The following is a 20,646-nucleotide window of genomic DNA, read 5'->3' on the forward strand; positions in this document are numbered from 1 at the left end:
CAGGTTCACACTAAGCACATGTGACAGACGTGACAGAGTCTGGAGATGTCCTGGAGAATGTTCTGCTGCCTGCAACATCCTCCAGCATGGCCGGTTTGGTGGTGGGTCCGTCATGGTGTGGGGTGGCATTTCTTTAGGGGACCACACAGCCCTCCATGTGCTCGCCAGAGGTAGCCTGACTGCCATTAGGTACCGAGATGAGATCCTCAGACCCCTTGTGAGACCATATGCTGGTGCGGTTGGCCCCGGGTTCCCCCTAATGCAAGACAATGCTAGACCTCATGTGGCTGGAGTGTGTCAGCAGTTCCTGCAAGAGGAAGGCATTGATGCTATGGACTGGCCCGCCCGTTCCATGTCTGCGCTTCTTCTGGCATCTGTTCTCAGGCTGTCCAGTGATTTCTTTTAAAAAAGCACAATAATCATACCTCATGAATAGACAATACCTCAAACAAGATATAAATCATGTTAAAAATACAAAATAATAATACAAATAATGTGTGTTCCTTACATCATGTTACTTCTCCCTTATCCGCCTTCCTGGTTTGGAGTGTCAGAACCCAGACGTCCCAGGTTCATCTTCCTCAACCTTGTCATCAGACATTATAACATTATTATTGCATAGCAAAAGGTGGCTGATGAGATAGGTTAATCACACAACAATGGTGGACTTTAACATAGTCACATACCTGTAGTGGTGCCTGGAACTGTTGATTGGCTATGATTGGACTCCTGGAATATCGTCAAGAAAAAAATATAATCTGAATTTGATCCAAATCAATATATGATCATCAAATGAAAATGATTTTTTTTTCATAATGGAAAATTCTGTTCATAATATTACAATAGTTGATATTACCAAGGAAACTGTCCGTATTTGCACCGGTACCATATGAGTGCAGCAACAATCAGACAGAGAATGACAACGAGTAGAACCCAACAGGCAGCAGAGGTCTCTGTGAAGAGAGAGAGGATACAATTAATATAACAAACAGTCTGTATTTACAATGACATGTAATCTTATTGCCCTAGGAAACATAATGGCTCTGATGCAAACACTTTCCTGCAGAAAACAAAGAGATAATACTACAGTCTTGGCCAAAAGTTTTGAGAATGGCACAAATATTAATTTTCACAAAGTCTGCTGCCTCAGTTTGTATGATGGCAATTTGCATATACTCCAAAATGTTATGACGAGTGATCAGATGAATTGCAATTAATTACGAAGTCCCTCTTTCCCATGCTAATTAACTGAATCCCCCCCCCAAAAAATCCACTGCATTTCAGCCCTGCCACAAAAGGACCAGCTGACATCATGTCAGTGATTATCTCGTTAACACAGGTGTGAGTGTTGACGAGGACAAGGTTGGAGATCACTCTGTCATGCTGATTGAGTTCGAATAACAGACTGGAAGCTTCAAAAGGAGGGTGATGCTTGAAATCATTGTTCTTCCTCTGTCAATTATGGTTACCTGCAAGGAAACACGTGCCGTCATCATTGCTTTGCACAAAAAGGGCTTCACTGTCACACCCTGACCATAGTTTGCTTTTTATGTTTCTATGTTTTGTTTGGTTAGGGTGTGATCTGAGTGGGCATTCTATGTTGGATGTCTTGTTTGTCTGTTTCTGTGTTTGGGCCTGATATGGTTCTCAATCAAAGGGAGGTGTTAGTCATTGTCTCTGATTGGGAGCCATATTGGGAGCCTGTTTTGTGTTGGGTTTTGTGGGTGGTTGTCTCCTGTGTCAGTGTTTGTACCACACGGGACTGTTTTGGGTTTTCACGTTTCTTGTTTTGTAGTTAATTCATGTATAGTTTCATTATTAAAGAACCATGAATTATAATCACGCTGCATTTTAGTCCGCCTCTCCTTCCCAGGAAGAATCCCGTTACACTCACAGGCAAGGATATTGCTGCCAGTAAGATTGCACCTAAATCAACCATTTATCGGATCATCAAGAACTTTAAGGAGAGCGATTCAATTGTTGTGAAGAAGGCTTCAGAGTGCCCAAGAAAGTCCAGCAAGCGCCAGGACCGTCTCCTAAAGTTGATTCAGCTGCGGGATCGGGGCACCACCAGTACAGAGCTTGCTCAGGAAGGGCAGCCGGCAGGTGTGAGTGCATCTGCACGCACAGTGAGGCAAAGACTTTTGGAGGATGGCCTGGTGTCAAGAAGGGCAGCAATGAAGCCACTTCTCTCCAGGAAAAACATAAGGGACAGACTGATATTCTGCAAAAGGTACAGGGATTGGACTGCTGAGGACTGGGGTAAAGTCATTTTCTCTGATGAATGCCCTTTCCGATTGTTTGGGGCATCCGGAAAAAAGCTTGTCTGGAGAAGACAAGGTGAGCGCTACCATCAGTCCTGTGTCATGCCAACAGTAAAGCATCCTGAGACCATTCATGTGTGTGTTTGCTTCTCAGCCAAGGGAGTGGGCTCACTCACAATTTTGTCTAAGAACACAGCCATGAATAAAGAATGGTACCAACACATCCTCCGAGAACAACTTCTCCCAGCCATCCAGGAACAGTTTGGTGAGGAACAATGCCTTTTCCAGCATGATAGAGCACCTTGCCATAAGGCAAAAGTGATAACTAAGTGGCTCAGGGAACAAAACATCGATATTTTGGGTCCATGGTCAGGAAACTCCCCAGACCTTAATCCCATTGAGAACTTGTGGTCAATCCTCAAGAGGCAGGTGGACAAACATAAACCCACAAATTCTGACAACCAAGCATTGATTATGCAAGAATGGGCTGCCATCAGTGGCCCAGAAGTTAATTGACAGCATGCCAGGGCGGATTGCAGACGTCTTGAAAAAGAAGGGTAAACACTGCAAATATTGACTCTTTGCATCAACTTCATGTAATTGGCAATAAAAGCATTTGACACTTATGAAATGATTATATTTATACTTCAGTATTCCATAGTAACATCTGACAAAAACATCTAAAGACAACTGAAACAGCCAACTTTGTGGAAATCAATATTTGTGTCATTCTCAAAACTTTCGGCCATGACTGTAGGTTAAACGACATGTACATATGCAGTAAGAGATAAGTGTGTATCATGACCATCTTAGTTAGTGGTTATACAGTACCTTCCCGTAGAAAGGGGAATGAGGCCATAAGTCTGATATTGACACATGCAGTGAAAGATAAGTGAACATCTGGCTCAACTATGTTATCCATGCTACATCACATTTCTCAACCTCATATATGTGTTTCATGTGTATACCAGGAAAGCCTGTATATTTATCAGACAAATTTCCCTATGGGACAATAAAGTATTCAATAAAATAGGCAATCAATCAATTATAAGCAACTAGTATGAATGTGTGTGTGTGTGTGTGTGTGTGTGTGTGTGTGTGTGTGTGTGTGTGTGTGTGTGTGTGTGTGTGTGTGTGTGTGTGTGTGTGTCTCAGGTGCATCTCACCAGAGGATATGTGTACATTGAGGGAACCAGTTGCTCGTCCGTAGGGGTTGGAGGCCTCACAGACATAGAGACCATTCAGCTCAGAGCTGAGACTGAGGAAGTGCAGTATGTCTCCCTCTGCTCTCACTGAAGACCCAGGCCATGGCTGGGCCACTCTGAGGGGGAGAGAGAGAGAAGGAGAGGGGCTGAGAGTATGTGTGTGACTGTATATGTGTGCGTGTGTTAAAGACAAAGGCATGATTTGACTCCCAGCATAATTCAACAACTGTCCTTTAGCTTATTTAGATCTCATGTCTTAACATGTGCAGATAACATTTACATTTAAACTGGTATGAAATAGTTTACATAGGAGTAAGTACCTGCTCCAGATGTAGTTGGGGTGTGGGTTGCCATCTGCTACACATCGTAAGACTGTGGCTTTAGAGGCCTCACTAAAGGTAATGTTCACTGTCTGAGGTGGATCTATATGAGAGAGAGAGAGAGAGAGAGAGAGAGAGAGAGAGAGAGAGAGAGACTAAAGTGATGGTTCAAACTCATACACAGTAAGAACAGGGAGGAAGTCAAAGACTTAGCAGTGTGGTGACAAAGGAGTTGTTTGTGGACTATAGGAGAAAGAAGGGAGAGCACTTCCATCCACATCGACGGGGCAGTTGTGGAGTCCACATTTGGCGTCCACATCTGTAAGTACTTAACATGGTCCACATTCACCCGCACAGTCCTGAAGAGAATGGGCCCTCAGATCCTCAAAAAATTATGTAGCTGCATCATCGCTTGGTATGGCAATTCCACTGCCCTTGACCGCAAAGCGCTACAAAAGGTGATGCAGACAGCCCAGTACATCACAGGGGCCGAGCTCCCTGCCATCCAGGATCTCTGTAGCAAGTGGTCCCAGAGGAAGACCCGAAAAATTGACAAAGAGTCCAGCCACCCTAACCATAGACTGTTCACTCTGCTACCGTCCGGTAAACGGTACCGGAGCATCGGCTCTAGGACCAACAGGCTCAGAGACAGCTTTTACCCCCAAGCCATAAGGCTGCTAAATAATCAATTATGGTACCTAAACTATCTGTACTGACTCTATCTTGCACTGACTCTACACTTTACATATACACTGACCTGATATATACTGACCCTACGCACACTCACTAGACTATTTATACACACCATATACACACACACTCACTTACACACTCACACTACACTGTCACTCCCAGACAAATCCATCACACCTTCAAACACTAAATATGCACACACACACACACAACACACACGCATACTGACACAACACAAACACACAAATACAGACAGACACTCACACTCTAACATACACACACAGACTTTTACACATATTTGCTGCTGCTACTCTGTTCTTTATTTTACTATTATTATTACTATCCTGATGCCTAGTCACTTGACCCTGCTTTCATGTACATATCTACCTCAACTACCTCGTACCTCTGCACATTGATCTGGTACTGGTACTCCTTGTATATAGCTCCTTTTTGCGTATTTTGTTTTATTCCTCTTGTGTTAGTTAGTATTGAATTTATTTTTTAAACTCTGTATCGTTGGGAAAGGATTTTAAACAAGCATTTCACTGTAAAGTTTACACCAGTTGTAGTCGGCGTATGTGATGAGCAACATTTCATTTTCTTTGATTTGAGAAACAGAGAAAGAGAAACAGAGAGGTGATTACAGTTACTGCAGGTATATAATGTAAAAAGACCTACACTCACACACCAATACCAAGACAGCTATATTACAACTATAACAATGACAGGAGTGGAACTTTAATCCACAGATTTGTTTGATTTTAATTGAACGGTTGTTTAAAGAGGCAAGTCAGTTAAGAACAAATTCTTATTTACAATTACGGCCTAGGAACAGTGGGTTAACTGCCTTGTTCAGGGGCAGAACGACAGATGTTTACCTTGTCAGCTCAGGGATTCAATCTAGCAACCTTTCAGTTACTGGCCCAAAGCTCATATGAGGCAAAACCTTGTCTTCCTTCATTTCAGTTGGATTACTTTCAGTAGAGGAGCGGTACAATGAAAGCCTTGTAAAGGTCCATACCACTCTGTGCCTCAGAACTATGTTTAAGCTAAAGAAAATAACAGCTGTTACGGGGCTAGATCAAAGGCTTTCCTCTGTGCAAATGGTTTTACCTGGAACCTAAAAGGGTTCTACCTGGATCTAATAGGGGGTTGTTCAAAGGATTCTCTTCAAAGGCTTCTCCTGTTGGTTCTAGGATAGAACCTTATTTTCTAAGAGTGTATAGACAGACATGGTGTCAAGCCCTGACCATAGAGATCCCTTGGTTCTCTATGGTGTTGTAGGTCAGGGTGTGACAAGGGGGGTGTTCTAGTTTTCCTATTTCTATGTTGGTGTACTTGGTATGGTTCCCAATTAGAAGCAGCTGATTATCATTGTCTCCAATTCAAATCAAATCAAATCTAATTTTATTTGTCACATACACATGGTTAGCAGATGTTAATGCGAGTGTAGCGAAATGCTTGTGCTTCTAGTTCCGACAATGCAGTAATAACCAACAAGTAATCTAACTAACAATTCCAAAACTACTGTCTTATACACACAAGTGTAAGGGGATAAAGAATATGTACATAAAGATATATGTATGAGCGATGGTACAGAGCGGCATAGGCAAGATACAGTAGATGGTATAGAGTACAGTATATACATATGAGATGAGTATGTAAACAAAGTGGCATAGTTAAAGTGGCTAGTGATACATGTATTACATAAAGATGCAGTAGATGATATAGAGTACAGTATATACGTATACATATGAGATGAATAATGTAGGGTATGTAAACATTATATTAGGTAGCATTGTTTAAAGTGGCTAGTGGCTAATTGGGGATCATACTTTAAGTTCTCCATTGTTCCCACCTGGGTTGTAGGATATTGTTTTGTTTATGTGCATGTAGCACCACTGATGTCACGGTTCATTGTTTTTTTGATTGTTTTGTTTGGAAGTTTCACTTTATTAAAAGATGTGGAACTTTAATCACGCTGCGCCTTGGTCTGTCTCTCCTGACGACAGTGACATATGGACTGATTAGAGGAGAAGATTCTTCGCTCATGGAGATGGAGGAACGCGTCATGGAACAAGCGGAGGAGATTGACAGTCTGAGCGCCGCCATGGATCGCGTTGTCCAGAATATGGACTGCTGGGAGAGACAGAGTTTTTCCAGCACCTCCACCACCACAACCGGGATCTCCCTTGAACGCTTTTTCTCCTCCTGAACTAAACAAGATCCATTTATCCCTACCCACGGGATAAATCGGAGATACTGCCGGCTGCCAGGGTTTTCTCCTTAAACTGAACTTGTACCTGGCCATGGTCTCTCCAGTTCCATCGGACTGTAAGAAGAGCTGTGCCCTCGTCTCGTGCCTTACCGGGAAAGCCCTGGAGTGGGCCAGCGCTGTGTAGAGAGGAGGATGCGGAGTTGGACCATTTTGAGGAGTTCACCCGCCATTTCAGGACAGTATTCGACCACCCACCCGAAGGCAGAGCGGCGGGTGAGCGCCTCTACCATCTGAGGCAGGAGACGAGGAGTGCACAGGAGTTTGCTCTGGAGGTTAGGACCCTGGCTGCCGGTGCTGGATGGAGCGACAGGGCCCTGATCGACCATTACCGTTGTAGTCTACGCGAGGATGTCCGTCGGGAGCTGGCCTGTAGAGACACCACCCTCACCTTTGACCAGCTGGTGGACATGTCCATCAGGCTGGACAACATGCTGGCTACTCGTGGACGTCTAGATCGGGGTCTGGTTGTTCCATCGTCCCGCACCCTCTCTCCCGAACCTATGGAATTGGGAGGGATGGTGCGCAGGGAGACCGGAGGGTGTTCCCGCTCGAGCACCATCTATGGTTGTAGAGGGCACACTGCTGGTCGGTGCCGGGTTGGTTCCTCTGGGAATAGAGAAGGCAGGCAGGGCACTCTGGCATCACCCCGGGCGAGTAGGCACCATTCTCATCCAGAGCCCTATGTTGCACTAATGTTTGTCTCTGTCACTTTTCCTGACCCCCCCGCTTATAAAAGTTTAGCTCATAGCTTAGGGATCTCTATTGTTTCTTGGATATGCCTTTCCCTGTTCATGCCTTAGATAGTCGACCATTAGGGTCAGAGTTTATCAGGGAGGTCACCGCTCCTTTGTGTATGATAACGCAGGAGGGTCACAAGGAGAAGATTAGTCTTTTCCTTATTAATTCTCCTGCGTATTCTGTGGTGCTAGGCCTACCCTGGTTAGCTTGTCATAACCCCCTCAGAGTGCTCTCACGGGGTGGTCACGAGAGTGCTCAGGTAGGTGTTTAGGGGTTTCCGTTGGTGCTACTACGGTGGAAAGTCCAGACCAGGTCTCCACCATGCGCATTCCCCCAGAATATGCCGATTTGGCTCTCGCCTTCTGTAAAAAGAAGGCGACTCAATTACCACCCCATCGATGGGGGGATTGTGCGATAGATCTCCTTGTAGACGCTGCATATCCCAGGAGTGACATGTATCCCCTGTCGCAAGCGGAGACGGTGGCTATGGAGACATATGCCTCTGAATCCCTGCGTCAGGGGTACATTCAGCCCTCCATTTCACCCATCTCTTCGAGTTTCCTTTTTGTGAAGAAGGATGGCGGTTTACGCCCGTGCATTGATTATCGAGGTCTCAATAAAATCACGGTGAAATATAGTTACCCTCTACCTCTTATAACTACAGTTATTGAGTTAATGCACTGGACACGCTTCTTCACAAAATTGGATCTCAGGAGTGCGTACAATCTGGTGCGTATTCGGAAGGGTGATGAGTGGAAGACGGCATTTAGCACCACCTCAGGTCATTATGAGTACCTTGTCATGCAATATGGGTTGATGAATGCTCCATCAGTCTTCCAATCATTTGTAGATGAGATCTTAAGGGACCTGCACAGGCAGGGTGTAGTGGTGTATATCGATGATATCCTGATATACTCCGCTACACGCACCAAGCATGTGTCCCTGGTGCGCAAAGTGCTTGGTCGCCTGTTGGAGCATGATCTATATGTCAAGGCTGAGAAATGCTTTTTCTTCCAACAATCCATCTCCTTTCTAGGGCATCGGATTTCCACATCAGGAGTGGAAATGGAGAGCAGCCGTGCGTAATTGGCCGACTCAAACCACGGTAAAGGAGGTGCAGCGTTTTTTAGGGTTTGCCAATTACTACCGGGGGCCGGTGCGCTTGCAGTGGTCGGCTGAGGCGAACAGGGCTTTTCGGCCCCTGAAGACTCTGTTTACCTCGGTTCCTGTGTTGGCTCATCCGGATCCCTCTTTGCCATTCATAGTGGAAGTGGACACATCCGAAGCTGGGATAGGAGCAGTGCTCTCTCTGAGTTCGGGTGCGCCACAAAAGCTCCGCCCCTGAGCTTTCTTTTTGAAGAAGCTCGGCCATAATGTGGGGGACTGGGAGCTGTTAGCTGTCGTAAAAGCCTTGAAGGCGTGGGGGCATTGGCTTGAGGGGGCTAAACACCCTTTTCTCATCTGGACTGACCTTCGCAATCTGGAGTACATCCGGGAAGCGAGGAGACTGAATCCTCGCCAGGCAAGGTGGGCCATGTTTTTCACTCGTTTAGTTTTTACTCTTTCTTACAGACCAGGCTCCCAGAATGTGAAGGCAGACGCATTGTCCCGGCTGTATGACACAGAGGAGCGGTCCATGGATCCTACTCCCATACTCCCAGCTTCGTGTTTGGTGGCGCCAGTAGTGTGGGAGCTGGACGCGGACATTGAGTGGGCGTCACGTGCAGAGCCCTCTCCCCCTGAGTGTCCAACTGGTCGTATGTACGTTCCATCTAATGTCCGCGACCGATTGATCTATTGGGCTCACACATCACCCTCCTCTGGTCATCCTGGGATAGGTCGGACGATGCGCTGTCTTGATGGGAGGTACTGATGGCCCACTTTAGCTAAGGACGTGAAGATTTATGTTTCCTCCTGCTCGGTGTGCGCCCAGTGCAAGGCTCCTAGACACCTGCCTAGAGGTAAGCTACAACCTTTTCCCTGTTCCACAGCGGCTGTGGTCGCACCTGTCGGTGGATTTTTTTAACTGATCTTCCACCTACACAGGGTAACACCACGATCCTGGTCGTTGTGGATCGGTTTTTGAAGTCCTGTCGTCTCCTCCCTTTGCCTGGTCTCCCTAAGGCCTTACAAACTGCGGAGGCCCTGTTTACACACGTTTTCCGGCACTATGGGGTGCCTGAGGATATAGTGTCTGATTGGGGTCCCCAGTTCACATCAAGGGTCTGGAAGTCGTTCGTGGAACGTCTGGGGGTCTCGGTTAGTCTTACCTCAGGTTTTCACCCTGAGAGTAATGGGCAGGTGGATAGAGTTAACCAGGATGTGGGTAGGTTTCTGCTGTCTTATTGCCAGGACCGGCCGGAGGAGTGGGCGAAGTTCGTGCCCTGGGCAGAGATGGCCCAGAACTCGCTACATCACTCCTCCACTAACCTTACTGCCTTTCAATGTGTATTAGGGTATCAGCCGGTTCTGTCTCCTTGGCAACAGAGTCAGACTGAGGCTCCTGCAGTGGACAATTGGTTTCGGCGAACACCGGGGCCTCACTGCGGTGACGTTCTGCGCCAACTTTCTGGCGCGCTGAAGGTGGACGTGGGCTGCCTCCCAGGTTTCCTCAGCACGCCAGAAAGTTGGCGCAGAACGTCACCGCAGTGAGGCCCCGGTGTTCGCACCAGGGGACAGGGTCTCGCTCTCGACCCGAAACCTGCCCCTCTGCCTGCTCTGCCGGAAGCTGGGTCTGCGGTTTGTGGGGCCGTTTAAAGTCCTGAGGAGAGTGAACGAGGTATGTTATAGGTTACAACTGCCCACTAATTACCGTATTAACCCCTCGTTCCATGTGTCTCTCCTCAGGCCGGTGGTGGCTGGCCCGCCCCAGGAGGCTGAAGTGCGTGATGTTCATCCGCCTCCTCTAGACATCGAGGGGGTCCCAGCGTACTCTGTTCGATCCATTTTGGATTCGAGATGTCGGGCGAGGGGTCTTCAGTACCTCGTGGACTGGGAGGGGGTACAGGCCGGAGAAGAGATGCTGGGTTCCGGTGGACGACGTGTTAGATCCTTCCATGTTAAAATAATTCCACCGTCTCCATCCGGATCGCCCTGCACCTCACCCTCCGGATCGTCCCCGAGGCTGGTGTCGACGAGCTGCTGGAGCCGCGTGTCAAGGGGGGGTACTGTCACGACTTCTGCCAAAATCGTTGCCCCCTACTTGTTCGGGCGGTGCTCGGGGGTCGACGTCACCGGTCTTCTAGCCATCATTGATCCATTTTTCGTTTTGTCTTGTCTTCCTACACACCTGGTTTCAATCCCATTCATTACCGGTTGTGTATATAACCCTCTGTTTCCCCTCATGTCTTTGTCAGAGATTGTTTTATGTCAGTGTTGTTTTTATAGTTGTATGGGTGCGCAACGGGTTTATTTATGTATGTACATTTAGTGTTTGGAGCATGTTAAGTGGACTTATATTAAAAGACTACATTACACCCCGTTTGACTCTCCTGCGCCTGACTTCCCTGCCACCTATAAACACGACTCTGACAAGAGGGCTACTAGGCTACAGCCAGTAGGACTCTATACATAGACAGTGAGACTCTATACATACAGTGGATGTCTATGGTCTATGACATTGATAGTGGAATATAAATGTACAGTGGATGCGGCTAGTGTAGGACAGTGGTAGTAGAATATATTTACAGTGTCTGTCTATAGGGTAGGGCAGTAGTAGTGGAGTATATACTTACAGTGGATGTCTATGGTGTAGTTGTAGCTCCTTTCTGTTGCCAGGGCAGACTGGCTGACCACACACTGGACCTGCTGCTGATTGGCTGCTCTGGTTGGCAACCCGAGCAGGTGGCTGAGTACTGTGGTGGTTCCATTGGTGTGCTGTGTGAAGTTAGTCACTGTCCTCAACAAACTGCCAAATGTACCTGACTTCCACGTCACATCTGCCTGTGGCTTGGCACCAGCAGCCATACAGGTTGCCAAGACAACCTCATTCTTCCCAGTGACAGGAGGAACATCAATTGTCACACTCACTACTGGAGGAACTATGGCCAGGAAACAAACAAAGAGAGAACAGAAAACATGAACAAGAAACTCATTGTAAATGTGGAACTATACATGGAAAAACTACCAAAACAGTCCTCACATCACATGAAATGCTCATGTTATATGTCCAACAAACTTTAAATAAACCATTTCATGTTATCTATTTGTTCAATTGCAATATACATTAGTAACGACATGTACTGTATTCGAGGTTTAGGCAAATCCGGTTTAAACAGGTTTCAGCTCACTGTCACACCCTGACCATAGTTTGCTTTGTATGTTTCTATGTTTTGGTTGGTCAGGGTGTGAGCTGAGTGGGCATTCTATGTTACATGTCTAGTTTGTCAAGTTCTATGTTTGGCCTGATATGGTTCTCAATCAGAGGCAGGTGTTCGTCATTGTCTCTGATTGGGAACCATATTTAGGTGGCCTGTTTGGTGTTGGGTTTTGTGGGTGATTGTCCTTGTTCCTGTTTCTGTGTACTTTGCACCAGTATTAGGCTGTTTCGGTTTTCGTGTTACGTTTATTTGTATTTGATTCGTGTTTACTTTGTTTTATTAAACATGGATCGCAATAGCCACGCCGCATTTTGGTCTGACTCTCTTTCACATAAAGAAAACCGTTACACTCACCCTGATGAGAGGTACTTGCACCTGAGGTATTAAGTTTCACACACACTTCCCAAAATCTGTTTTTCAGCTTCAGCAGTTCCACTGAAAATCATTCACAGCCCAGTGATTATACTGTTAAGGAATGCAGGATATAATGGTGTATTCTCTATATTCCAACATCTGTTCCACCATTAGGGAAACTATTGATGCCTGTACTCTCCTGGTTTACAGCTTGAGTAAGAGGATACTCTCAGAAAGGAAGGTGCTACGTACAACCACATAGGGTTCTTTAGTTTGTCCCCATACGGGATCCCTTTTTGGTTCTACCTAGAACCCTCTACGTAGGGTTCTTACATAGAATTAGGAATTAGAATTGGACCTCTATGCGTTCTTCATAGATCCCGCTTTAAATGGTTCTGCCAAGAACCCTCCATAAATAATAAAATCTACTTTATGTTTTATTGTCACATACACCGGATAATTGCAGTGGAATGTGTTGTTTTACTGTGTGAGCCAGAATGGAGCACAGCTGGAGAAAATTAGGCTTATGTGTCTTCCTCAGCCAGAATGAAGATATCCAACAATTGAAACTTTTAATCACCTTCAACAAGCATTTTAGAAAGACTGCCAGGTTCGGGAAACTAAACTGGAACAACTATCTCAGTAACTAACGGGTGCAAGAAGTCTAACTATTAAAAGATCAAAACATTTTAGAAAAAGATTGTTATTTTTTTCTGTGTAGCATAAGGTTAATACCAAAACACAGATATTGAAACAAACAAATCTACCCGCAATAGCGCATGCTGGGAAATATGATAATGATGGGAATGGTTATGGGTGTTTAGGCTTCTCCAAGCTCTGATGCTGCTGATGGTCATTAGTAGCCTTCCAATCTTGCTTACTGCTTGGTACTTTGCACACTATTGTCCCTCTAACATCATTGCAAAGGTAATTGAAAATCTATCAAACACATTTCTATAGGCTATGCAATTGCATGAGAAAACAGAGTTTTGATGGCCTCCATTAAAAAAGGGAGGGAGTATCCCATCAGCTTTCTATAGGCTAGACCAGTGGTGTAAAGTACTTAAGTAATACTAGTTTTAAGTACTACTTAAGTAGTTGTGGGGGTATCTGTACTTTACTATTAATACTTTTGGCAACTATTACTTTTACTCCACTACCTTCCTAAAGAAAATAATGTACATTTTACTCCGTACATTTTCCCTTTGCATCTAAAGGTACTCCTTACATTTATAATGCTCAAGCAGGACAGAATTATGGCACCTATCAATATAACGCTTTGTCATCCCTACTGCCTATGATCTGGCAGACTCGCGAAACACAACTATTGTGTTTGTAAATTATGTCTGAGTGTGCACTTGTCTGTCCCTAATTAAAAATAAGAAGATTGTGCCTTCTGGTTTGCTAAGTATAAGGAATATGATGGATAGCATTTACTTTTACTTTGTACTTTTACTCAAGTATGACAATTGAGTACTTTTTATACCACTGTACTTAAGTATATTTAACTTATAACCTATATTTATTTGAACCTTTATTTAACTAGGCACGCAATTCATCCAAAGTGAAAATACTGCCCCCTATCCCCAACAAGTTAAGAACAAATTATTATTTACAATGACGGCCTACCCCAGCCAAACCCAGACAATGGTGGGCTAATTGTGCACCTCCCTGTGGGAGTCCCAATCACATCCGGATGTGATGTAGCCTGGATTCGAATCAGGTACTGCAGTGATGCCTCTTGCACTGAGATGCAGTGTCTGAGATCACTGCGCCACTCTGGAGCCCAAAATGATGTGTGCTTATTATAGACGTATTAAGGACACAGTATGTTTAACATGAGTTATTTTGTGTTCAACTCCTCCCATCTATCTCTTATCTATATTGGATTTTTACTTACCATATATTTTTCAACTGTTCGGTGATGTTTCACAAAAAATCTGAACCTTTCTATTTTCATTGTTTCTACAGATACATTAAAAATACAATGTTTGCTGACAGTATTATTATATTATTGATCGATTGACTATGACTTTTCAGATCATCCAGTAGTGCTATCTGCAGAGTTAGCTCCAGGTAAATATTGCAATTCTTCAGCCAATCCTGGACCTGTGACCAAAAACAAGCTACATATGGACAGTATCAAAACAAAATATTGAATGATTCTGTCTCTTCGCAGCAAAATCTGCAGAGCTAGGAAGGTTGTATCCCCCATATAAATAGCATTCTTTTGGTTGCAAGAATTTTGTATAATAATTTAAATATAACAATTCAAAGTTTTGAATCCGGCGTAATTTTACGTATCTGTTCATAAACCACGTGCCATGGAGTCGGTAAGTCAAAAATCTCTTCCCAACTATTTTGCAATCTATATGGAGTCAACTCAATTACCACCCCATCGAAGGGGGGATTGTGCGATAAATCTCCTGGTAGACGCAGCACTTCCCAGGACTCACGCTACCAACTGCCTCTCATAGCCAGTGCGATAGAGTAAATGCACGGGGTGCGCTTCTTCACAAAATTGGATCTCAGGAGCGCTTACAACCTGGTGCGAAAGGGTTGATGAATGCTCCATCAGTCTTCCAGGCATTTTTAGACAAGATTTTCCGGGACCTGCACGGGCAGGGTGTAGTGGTGTATATCGACGACATTCTGATATACTCCGCATTTCTCTGCTGGTGTGCAGGGTGCATGGTCGACTGTTGGAGCATGACCTGTACGTCAAGGCTGAGAAATGTATGTTCTTCCAACAGTCCGTCTCCTTCCTAGGGTACCTCATTTCCACTTCAGGGGTGGAGATGGAGAGTGACTGCATTTCAGCTGTGCGTAATTGGCCGACTCCCAACACGGTAAAGGAAGTGCAGTGGTTTTTAGGGTTTGCCAACTACTACTGGCGGTTTATCCAGGGTTTAGGTCAGGTAGCAGCTCCCATTACCTCACTGCTGAAGGGGGGACCGGTGCGACTGCAGTGGTCGGCTGAGGCGGACAGGGCTTTTGGTCACCTGAGGGCTCTGTTTACCTCGGCTCCCGTGCTGGCTCATCCGGATCCCTCTTTGGTGTTCATAGTGGAGGTGGACACGTCCGAGGCTGGGATAGGAGCCATGCTCTCTCAATGCTCGGGTACACCACCAAAGCTCAGCCCCTGCACTTTTTTAAAAAGAAACTCAGCCCGGTGGAGCGAAACTATGTGGGACCGAGAGATTTTGGCTGTTGTCAAGGCTCTGAAGGTGTGGAGTCATTGACTTAAGGGGGCTAAACACCCTTTTCTCATCTAGACTGACCACTGCAATCTGGAGTACATCCGGGTGGCGAGGAGACTGAACCTACGCCAGGCAATGTGGGCTATGTTCTTTACCCGTTTGTGGAGTGGGAAGGAAGGGAGGGGAGATGCTGGGTGCCAGTGCAGGATGTTTTGGACCCTTCGTTGCTGCGGGAGTTCCACCGTCTCCATCCGGATCTCCCTGCGCCTCATCCTCCGGGTCGTCCCCTCTCCTTGTTTCGGCGGCGTTCGGCGTTCGACGTCACCGGCCTTCTAGCCATCGCCATTTGTTTTGTCTTTGTTTTACACACCTGGTTTCAATTCCACAATTACATGTTTATTATTTAACCCTCTGTTTTCCCCATGGTTTTTGTGCGTGTTTGTTTATTGTAAGTTCGGTCCGTTGTTTGGGGCCTGGTGTTACTTCATGTATTTTGATATTTTGAGTAAATTTCTTTGTGTTCCTCATCTCTGCTGTCCTGCGCCTGACTCCTCTGCACCAGTTACACCCAGATCCTTACAATCATTATGTGTGTTATTGTTTTTACCATTGACAACCACAAGCGTTTTAATTAATACTATATTCTGTTACCCAAAATAAATTCAATTCAATTCAATACATTTGAATGTTCAGCAAAACAGGAAAATTGTGAAATTCACTCACTATCAAGAGAACACGTGATCATCCCTACTGCCTATGTTCTGGCGGACTCACTAAACACAAATGCATCTTTTGTAAATCATGTCTGACTGTTGGAGTGTGCCCGTGGCTATCTGTACATTTTTAAAGCAATAAAATGGTGCAGTCTGATTTGCTTAATATAAGAAATTAGAAATTATTTATATTTTAACTTTAACTTTTCATACTTAAGTATATTTTAGCAATTACATTTTCTTTTGATAATTAAGTATTTTTTTAAATAAAATACTTTTAGACTTTTACTCAAGTAGTATTTTACTTGGTAAATTTGACTTTTACTTGAGTAATTTTCTATTAAGGTATTTATACTTTTATTCAAGTATGACCATTTGGTACTTTTCCCACCACTGATGATTTGAAAAAGTTGCATAACAAAGGCAAGCTGTGTCTTGCCTTACTGAACAACCTGGGCTTCATTCCTAAGTGATAATACATCGTTCACAAGTGATCGGCTAATATTGTCACCCATCAGACTATTCTTAATTTAGTGTGGTCTTTTCATATACGAAATAATATATGTGAGAAATTAGTTTTTATTTAGAATGGATCATTATTGTGCACCTGTCAGAGAACAGGGAGAGGTTGAGGGTAGAGAAAGACAGGAGTAAAAACAAACAAAATAGAACTATTGTAAAATTGACTGTGTCCATAAAATGTATTTAGTATTCACTAGTTTACTCCAATTAGGGGAGGGGTGGTAGGATTAGAAAGTAAAAAAGTAAAAAAAATATTTAAAAAATGGGATCTGTATTTATGTATGTATGTGTGTATCACTTCCAATCCCCCATGTATTCTTTGCAAATATATATGGGGATTGGAAGTGATGCAGACAATTACATTGATGGAAGTTAGAATCTATCTGCACCATTAAAGCTGATCTACCCCTTAAAGAAAAAGTACTTTGGGTTGTCAGGAAAAATTTATGGAGTAAAAAGTATGATATTTTAGGAATGTAGTGAATTAAAAGTAAAAGTTATAAAAAATATAAATAGTAAAGTAAAGTACAGATACCCCAAAAACTACTTTAAGGAGTACTTTAAAGTATGTTTACTTATGTACTTTACACCACTGCAAATCATAGTCGCACACCTCATGTACCCTAGCCCATATACCTACATGTTTTGATAAGGTTTGTATCACAACTAAAGTGGCCAAGTAACTTCTTAAAATTAAGCACATTAATTTCCTTTATAACCAGTATAGCCTACTGGCATACATAGGCTGAGGGTGAGTTTCACGTTTTGGAAGATCATTTTCACCATAAAAATGCACCTTTATAATAAACCATGAGATGCATAATTGCATTTGTCATCACGTTTGAGAACAGTGCATGTGCAATCGAAAATCACACCAAACACTTATCATCAAAACAGCTTTTTCATACTTTTAAAACTCACCTCACTGTGATGATCAATTTGAAGAAAGAAGTTCAACAGCAGGTTGAAACGGTGTAACGAAATGGACAGACCTCACAAGGTGATGATTAATTCAGAACATCCATATGCACATTAGAGCTTATGCATATGTATATCAGCATTCAGGTTTCCCAAATTAAGCACTGGGTAGCTGCAGGAATACGACTGGAGAGCCCATGGCATACAGCGTTTAGGTGAAATATCACCTGTTGGGCAGCGACAGTATACTCCTCAAACAGTGGTTAATGTGTGGAGTGAAATAAGTGTTATTGTATTTATTTCTCAGCTGCTCTTAAGCACATGCTCCACTATAAGACCGAAGTGGCCTATCTATCATCATTGAATATCAGACTGTCGGGAAAACTGGCGGCCTCCATTCCCTAATCGAGTGCATACAGATGACATGTATTTTACACATTAGTAAAAACAAGATTAAATTGAGAATAGTCTGATGAGTGAAAATCACTTGATGAGAGAACAGCAGTGCACCCTGAGGAAAGGAACAGAGCGCAAGCTTTTTAAAATTCTTTCTCAAATCATCAACAGCCTAATGTCGCACCATGCAGCCCATATATGTTTTAATTTCTAAGACATTCTAAGGTTGGTATCATTCACAACTAAACTCTAAATCTAGCATATAGGACCTGTTTCAAGAAAAATATCCTTCAATTACATTCTTCATAATATAAAATCATATAAAATAAAATAATGGCACGGGACTTAAAGAATATCTTGTCAGCTAAATTAACAAGCCTACAGCATATGGCATGGAGCATAGCCACATAGCACGCAGTAGGCCAACTCATATTTTGTTATTCTGAAATACATTTTCTTCATATCATAATGTTTCTTTAGACCTGATTAAAATAATACATTTATTTATTGTGATGGTGTATATTAAACTTATTTATTCAAAATGTTTATGTAGATATTCCAAAGGCGCACATCAGCAACTTGTATGTGTGGAGGTCCGGAGAAGCTAAACATGATTATGTTAAGTAACAGTCAGTTACCGTGAGACATGCAGTCTTTATTTGCATGGCAATAACCGGCTGACAAAATTGTATGACTGCCACAGAATCATCAAATAACTATTTCTTCCAAAAACGGTTCTTAGGATAAAAAAAGGTTAAAGGTTGAATCGTATCCCTCTGGAAAGAACCCGTTGGGAACCTTTTTTTCTAAGCGCAGAGAAGATGGAAGATGAGGGTTCTGTAGATGAGGGCTCTGCTCTTGCTTCACTTGAATTATGAAACTACCAACTTCTTACCTTTCTAGTATTGATTATCACATTTAGTCTTTCCACACTGTCAATCATAGAAACAGTGATGCAAAGAGTGAAGGAAGAGTTCTTACCTAGCACAGTCAGAGGTATCTCTGTAGTGTATGTTCCACTGGGGAAAACACTGAAGATACATTTGAAGGTGCCTTCATCCAACAGTCTGACAGCTGTTATTCTAATAGATCCAAGGTTTTCTGATGGGTTCCCAATAAACTGGACTCTACCACTCAATCCATTCGATGCAAGGAATGTAGTAACCCCATTGGGATTAATCAGCATAAAATTATGGTTCTGTGTTTCTTCCGCAGTACTTTTCTGCCATGTTATCTGTTCGAGGTCCTCAGTTGTCTCTATCAGTCTGCAGGATAAGTCCACATCCTCCCCCTGTACCACAGTCCTGCATTCACCAATGACCCGTGTACCTGTAGAGAAAACACAAGCCTAAAAAACAGTCCAGAAGATACCTGTAGAATAGATGTTTATGAACTCTAATAAACAGAGATGATAACTAAACACACAGACAAGACCATTATTAGTATTTAGCTGTGCGTATGAACTATAAAATCCTATTGATGCTGAAATGTGGCTATTGTAAAAACAAATGTGCCAATTACTCAATCTTTGACCCTAACCCCATTTGGACAGCCATAGTCAGAGGAGATGGCTAAAGCACGCACTGATCTGGGTTCAGTCTAGGCTGAAACTACTTAGTGAATATGTTATTAGAACAATACGCCAAAAGCCCTGACTCTATACTAACACTAAATCAAGACTAAGATATTCAATACATTCCCAGATACTTGTGAATGCTCAGCATGTCTCAAAACTACTGAGCTAAAAACATTGTGAACTTACTGAGCTGATGTGTGTGCCTTATGTACCCTAAAAGGACAAGGACTACAGTTGAATGGTGGGATTGTGTGTTTGGTGGGTGTCACTGTCTTGCCTTGTCTCAATAAGAAGAAAGAGACAAAAACATGATCTCAATAGTATGACATTTTATGACAATTGGAAACCTACTTTCTGTATCCCTCTGGATGATGAGCAGAAGCACACAGCTCAGCTTCAGTAACATGCTTGCTCTTCTCATTGCTAGGATCAGAGGGGAAATGTAATTATGTAATTATATTACGTTTTAAAATTGGTGATATATAAAAATTAGGATCTATTCATTGTTTATGTAAGACAGTTATGTAGGCTGAGCTGAATGTAAAATAATGTTCTTTGCAATAAAATGTATTCAAGCATTGCTCTGCAATCATCACTCTTTGATGGAGACTATGCACATCTTGCAATGTAGCCAAAACCTTTTCTCCAAAATAAACAACCAGTCCTACATTGGTCAGTAATAATGGAACAAAACAGATGCATCTGTAAATTTAAGAGACCACTAACCTTTGATGAATAGAAGTTCCTCTGCTGAAATAGCAGACATTTGTTTTTGATGTTTGTGCTGACAGAAAAATGTCCTCCTACTGTTGGAAAACACTAATTCAGTAAACCACAGCAGCTATAGCACAATGGGGTGGATCATGGATGAGACAGTCTAGGCTCCACCCCACTCGCAGACTCCTGGCTTTTCATAGGCTGTGTGCTTCCTCTTTGAAAGCCTTATAACCTTATACTGGTTATGAAACATACACATAAGCCTCATTACAAAAAAAACAAGAATGATGGGACAAAATTATGTATTTTCTTTAAGAAAAACACAGTTAAAAACAACAACAGGCCAGAATCTGTATGACTTGGGACCCCCCCTCTCTGATGATACACTATATACACTACCGTTCAAAAGTTTGGGGTCACTTAGAAATGTCCT

The 20,646-nt window shown here is 43.3% G+C and overlaps 1 protein-coding gene across 2 annotated transcripts; it reads right to left on the reverse strand.

Annotated features, from left to right (window-relative positions):
- Window positions 1-226: 226 nt before the first annotated feature.
- On the reverse strand, window positions 227-20,351 carry LOC112237016 (nectin-3). Of its 2 annotated transcripts, XM_024405642.2 has the most exons (10): window positions 20,223-20,351; window positions 19,848-19,919; window positions 18,902-19,249; window positions 11,233-11,538; window positions 3,790-3,892; window positions 3,431-3,585; window positions 857-953; window positions 687-729; window positions 509-586; window positions 227-399 (listed from the first exon to the last, which is right to left on the reverse strand). In XM_024405642.2, the coding sequence occupies exons 1-9, from the start codon at window positions 20,260-20,262 to the stop codon at window positions 551-553; spliced, it is 1,200 nt and encodes a 399-aa protein (XP_024261410.1). In that variant the 5' UTR covers window positions 20,263-20,351; the 3' UTR covers window positions 227-399; window positions 509-550. The 2 variants fall into 2 exon arrangements, with proteins under 2 accessions (XP_024261410.1, XP_024261411.1); XM_024405643.2 differs by lacking the exon at window positions 19,848-19,919 and having other exon boundaries at window positions 20,223-20,339.
- Between the last annotated feature and the right edge of the window lie 295 nt (window positions 20,352-20,646).

Source organism: Oncorhynchus tshawytscha, linkage group LG03, assembly GCF_018296145.1.
Source record: "Oncorhynchus tshawytscha isolate Ot180627B linkage group LG03, Otsh_v2.0, whole genome shotgun sequence".
In the NCBI taxonomy this organism is placed as follows: Eukaryota; Metazoa; Chordata; class Actinopteri; order Salmoniformes; family Salmonidae; genus Oncorhynchus; species Oncorhynchus tshawytscha.